Below are 6106 nucleotides of genomic sequence, written 5' to 3' on the forward strand. Positions count from 1 at the left end.
CATTGGATAACTTATTACTCCCCTTCATTTTCACGTTCTTTCTGTGTCACTTACTGACATCTTTATACTATCAAAACATACTTTTAAAGATATGGCAACATCATACTGAATCAGGAAATCAATTGCTTGAAATCAATGACAAAATAATATTATTAAGACAGTAATTATCCTTTATCAATTATATCATCAATCTCCAACAACCTTTTCAATATCCTCATACCAACAAACTTATTGAAATGCCAACAATGGACATGGGTGGATGGACATTAGACAAGATCTAGTCATAAATTTAATGATTACATACACAAAGGGCTTGCATTTTTTTAATGTAGTTCATTTTTTATGGCATCACAAAGATGTTAAATTTTAGGTTTAGATCCTCAAGGATACTATTTTTTATATTAAAATAGTTCAAAACATATACACCATAATCTCTGGTGCCCTGTATTTTACATGTATTCTTCTTTTTACAATATCTTTTTCACATATATATCAAAAAGGTTGTAGCCCTGTGTTAGATCACTAGGTATTACAATATGAATAGAATGTGGAGAGGATAAAATGCTTCTTAAGTCAATATATAAACATCAAAAAGAACCACACTATTCACTAGTCTCGTGTACCTTTCTCCCTAGTTCTAGGAGAAAGCTCATATGGGTCTTCAAACTTGAGTTTTTGCATGTACTGTATCAAGGCCTCAATATCCTTCGGATGCAACATATCCATATGTTTCTTGAAGTACTGGACAGATTGGATATCTTCCTTGTAAATATGAAGAGCACCTTCACAAACCAGAGTCATGAACCTGTCCTTAGAGATCTCCAAGAAAATAGAAACTTGTGACATAATATAAAAATGAGTGAGTTTATTATTAAACTCATTAAGCCTCCTCCTCTTGTTTTGAAAAACCTCTCCATTTCTCTCTTTCCAAAGAAACCACAAAACTTCACAAGAAAAGACAGACCAAAACCAGTTAATCTTAAGATCAAAAGATTCTACAAAACCAACAAGGACCTCACTCCGAGAAGGGCCAGCTCAGTGATTCTAGACAATAGAAGGGCCAAGGAAGATGGACCACACACCATGGGAAAATTCACACTCAAAAAATAGGTTCTCAAAGGATTCTTGGACATTACACACACCACACCTAATAGACTTGAGACCCTCAATAAATAAAAAGGAACCAACAGCTAACTTTTTTAAAAGAAGGAGCCATCTAAAACAATACTTCTTAGGATCAAGGAGAGAATGCCAAGAGAAATAAAAAATAAATCGCCACATGGACTTAGGCTAGTCTAGACCCCAACCTTGATTAACTCTAAAAAAGATTGAGCAGTCCTCCTTCAACAACAAATAGATATGCTTAGTAGATATTTCCAAGAATGAAGGACCATCCAGCCATTTTAGTTGCTTCAAGAAGGAGACAATATCCATAATCTTACCAAGCAAAAAACAACCTGTAGCCTTACCAATGAGAGAATGTGTTTTCTTTTAGGAAGAGTTCAACTCATAATCAAACTCTTCCATTGTAGTATTCCATTCCTCCTTATCAAAGGAAGGCTCACATGATCATCATCCTCACAATCACAAGATCCTTTAGGAACCCTAGACGAGGGAGAGGGAAGGGTTTTAGTGTATTCATGGTTCAAGAATTAAAAAAGCCTATGAAGGGTAGGATACTTTTGGTTTTTCCTATAATCTTTAATGCTGGCATTGATAGAAGAAAGCATAAAGACGGGAAAATAATTCTGCACTTTATGCCTAGAGTGGTTCACCAAAATGAAATGATGCTCGAAGGCCCTAGTATATCTACCATCAAGGGTAACATACTTCATTAAAGTAAAAGAAACAGAGCACCAAATGGCTTTAATTTCACCCATGTCATAGCTTCTCTTACCCACTTTAGCCAGCTTTGCCATTTCCTTCTCATTTCTAGGAAATCTTTTCACAATTGGATCTAACACTTTCTTATCTCTATAGAATTTTATGTCATCCATAGATAGAAAAATGACCTCACTGATTAACTTCTCATCAATCTCAACCTTCCTACCACCAATTTGGATATTTTCATACTTCAAAAACCTGGCAAATTTCTTCATGGCATTGGCATCAACACCATGCAATCTTTCTATGAAGGGGGTAGGCCTGCCACTTTCCAATATGCACTAAATGGTTTTATTCTTCCTAAGATCATCACAACTCAAGGGTTCAACCCTTTTCCTTTTGCTTCCCATGGCATTGACAATGGTGGAAGATTACAAGGAAAGAAAACTCTAGAAGAGGCCACAAAATTCCTAGAAAGTGTGTGAGGTAGATAAAAATAGCAATAGAATGATACACTTAATAATAAATTTTCAAGCAATCATTTCAAGAGGTGACATAGGAATTTATTCAAAAAGGTTGGCTTGTGGCACTTGGGCTAAATCATATAGAAATAATGCCTTAATTTGAGCTGAGAAACAATCACCATGCCTCCATTCTTTTTCATCATTACTCCTAGAACACCCACATTACCCAAGTCGTCAGTCAACCCATTAGCTTCACAATAGGCATGGGTGATTTTAATTTTTTGGAGTGACTTTAAAATATCCATAGATTTCTCAATCCATGTTTTAATATTCCGAGAAGGTTTTTGTTTTCCCATTAGACATTAGATAATGTTGTTAGAGTCTCCCTCAAGCCAAACTAAATTGGCATTAATATTTTTGGCCAACATCAACCCATGGTAGGCCGCCACAACTTCAACTAGGTGGTTGGTCTAACATCCCAACCTGGGAGTGTCACAACTAATAAAAGCCTACCATATTCATCTCTAATCGCTCTCGCAAACCCCTTCGACCCTGGATTTCTATTAGCTACCCCATTAAAGTTAACTTTAACCCATCCAGCTGGAGGAAGGATCCAATGAGCTTTATCCCCGAGGGATTTAGCAAGTTTGGGATCATCAAGAAATTCCAAATCTATATTCCATCTAGAGGCAACTTTAGCATCATATGAAGAAACATTATTCACATTAATCTTATGGTTGGCCTAGGCAGAGATATAATTCTTAGAATTGGCCCTTCAGATTTTATTGAAGACAACTTCAAGAGGGAAAGAAATATTCCTGAAGATTCTATTGTTATTCTCTTTCCAAAGACCCTAGGCCAAATGGGGGAAGGACAAGGACTAGAGAAAATGCAAGGAATGATTGGTGGTCTGCACTCTCCATTGGGTAAAGGACTCCACAAGTGATGAAGGGATGGCCCAACCCACATTCCATGTTCACATTAAGGACCCCAAAACTTCAAAAGCATAATCACAGTGAAGAAACAAATGAGAGTTAGACTCTACCTCCCTCATACATGGAAAGTATCTATTTGTTAAGTAGAACCCTTTTTTACACAAGTTATCAATGGTCAAAATTATGTTCTTCATCAAAATCCAAAAAAATATATTAATCTTTGGAATGAGAAATTTAGACCGAACACGAGCCCAAGGGGGAGGGGAAGGATGATTCTTAAATCAAAGAGCCAAGGTTGAGACGACTGAAATTTCCTCCCAAGAGGAGTTCTTCCAAACCATTCGATCTTCCATAGTCAAATTAAGAATATAGGATTTAAGTGACATTTGGAGGGGTTACAACTTATCATTAAATTTAGACAAATTAACCCACTTATTATCTTCAAAGTAGTTAGTCACCCAAATTCTAAATCTAACTTTATACCATTCTATGTACTTGTAGAAAGTTGTATGATTACAAAGTGGTCCATGGCCAATCCAACCATCATCCCAGAATTTAATTCACCTACCAGACCCCAGATCCCAACCAACTCTAGCATTAACAATAGTCTTCGCGTGAACAGTAAAGTTCCATAGAGTTGATCTTGATGGAATTTCATTACATGAAAGAAATCTCTTAATTGAATCAATATTTTGAAGAAACCTCCTTTTCCATATAACATTCCATTCCCTCTTTGAGTTAAAGAATCTTAAAATCTGCTTGGAAAGGAGGGCATTATTGAAATACAAAATGCTTCTCACAACGAGACCACCCTATTTTCTTAGGTTTGTGTTGGTAAACAGATTTGTCACTGCTGTTGTTTACCTGAAACTAACCTTGTTTGGCTGATATGCAGTGACAAAAGTTCCAATAGTTGGAGAGATTGTTCTATGAAACATGATCTTCCTCTGCATTTGAGAGGGGAAGCTCTCTCGTATGATAGGGGTGTTTAGGATTTTCGTGTACTTTTAACCTAAAAGTATGTAAAGGAGAAAACATAGAACTTAAACAAAAAATAAAGATAGAAACCCCAATAATAGACATACGACCATCAACTGAGATTTCTCAACATTTGCAACAAATTACAAGGGGATTTTATAACATAATATGCTTAGCCATGAGATGACGATAAAGAAGAATGACAAATATCAACATACGTAGAGAAAAGAAACTTCAACACATTCAAACTAAGATACCAAAGGTTTGTTGTGTATCATCTCATCAATTATACAAATCACATATGCATAAAAAGACTACCAATTTGACATATGAGAAATTGAAAATGATAACACATGAATACATTTAGAACATACGAACTAAGACGTATTCTTCATTATCCTTTTGGAAATACACAAGTCCAAAATCCTTTCTATACATAGTGCAATTCAAAATGTCATTACAAGTTTCTTCTAGAATTCTAGCAAAGTTTTCCCCTCTGTCGAAAGTCTCTCCTTTAATTACAAATTGCCTTGCATTTATAGGCTCTCCCTAATAACTAATTAGTAACCACCCGATAACTACCTTTACATTTTTTAGTTAGAAACTACTTGGTTTTTGTGAAAAAAAAGTTTAGTTAGAAACTACTCAACTTTTATACAAAAATAGTCAATTTCCTAACCTTTGACTAAAGTATGACACAATTCATAATTTCCAAAAGATAACTTAAAACCAAGTTATTGATTTTGTCGGAATGACCATTATGTATTCTCTTAACCTATGAATCGTGTTTTTTGACTGTGTTTGCTAAGCAACTTTCCTTTCTATGAACATAATGCGTTCTTGAATAATAATGGGAAAGCTTGCATTAAGTATGACTAATTTTCTTTCCTTCATTTTCATTGTCACCTTTCATATCTGAACAAGCATCTTGGGAAAAATACTTGCCGTCGCAAGTCACCCCACACATTAGCCACTCCTCAATCATCTTTGTCACAATCCCAAAGGATGACACAACATTCACACGTATTCCTTCCTTTGCCAACTCCACTGCACCACTCTTCATCAAACCCAATAGAGCATTCTTGGAAGCCATGTAACCATGAGAGGCATTATCAGTCTTCATCAGTCCCAAAACACTGCAATTGAAGAGTATGGAACCAGAGTTGGATGGAATTATGACCCTTACAACATGCTTCATTCCTAACATAGCTCCCGTAACATTCACAACCATCACTCTTTCCCAAGTCTTAACAGAGACCTGCGTGATGGAATTACCATGAGCGTGCAACATACCCGCATTGTTCATCATGATATCTAGATGTCCCTTCTCCTCCATCGCTCGATCTACGACCCCTTTCACATGGGTCTGTATTGCCACATCACACTTCACAAATGAAACATTCCCATTGAGCTCTTGACAAACTTTAACCCCTCCCTCTTCATCGATGTCAGCAATGTACACATAAGCACCTTCTGCCACAAATTTCCTAGTCGTGGCTACACCTATACCATTTGATCCACCTATCACAATTGTCACTTTTCCTTCAAATCTCCTCATCCCTGTAAACGCCATAAGAAAACTCTGCCTCTACTCAAACTGCTCCTCTGATCTTAGCTTTGGCCTCTACTTGTACAAGAAATGAGTGTTATATAGACATCTGACTCAACGCTCTCTTACGCCTTCATTCACTTGTCTGACTACCTCTTATCTTGTGAGATGCTCCCATAGTAATTTCTGCTCCCAAATAATAACACACCTGTAATCTCCCCAAGACCTTCATTTGCCATGCCAATTTCAACGTTTTACTCACATACGAGTTGAAGGCACCAAGAAAACCTGTCCACGCTATAGGATTAAAATATGATGTGTATTGATTAAAATATTTTGAGAGATTCCTTACAAAC

General features: G+C 36.4%; 1 protein-coding gene across 1 annotated transcript; it reads right to left on the bottom strand.

The window, feature by feature from the left end:
* Positions 1-5066: 5066 nt before the first annotated feature.
* Positions 5067-5774, bottom strand: LOC131078598 (short chain aldehyde dehydrogenase 1-like). The gene has a single exon (XM_058016342.2). The coding sequence runs from the start codon at positions 5772-5774 to the stop codon at positions 5067-5069; it is 708 nt and encodes a 235-aa protein (XP_057872325.2).
* Positions 5775-6106: the final 332 nt, after the last annotated feature.

The sequence above is a fragment of the Cryptomeria japonica genome, chromosome 3, assembly GCF_030272615.1.
Source record: "Cryptomeria japonica chromosome 3, Sugi_1.0, whole genome shotgun sequence".
NCBI lineage: Eukaryota > Viridiplantae > Streptophyta > Pinopsida > Cupressales > Cupressaceae > Cryptomeria > Cryptomeria japonica.

What these genes read in the sequence shown, in the direction of transcription:
- LOC131078598 (XM_058016342.2), bottom strand. Translation starts at nt 5,774, where the DNA reads ATGGCGTTTACAGGGATGAGGAGATTTGAAGGAAAAGTGACAATTGTG.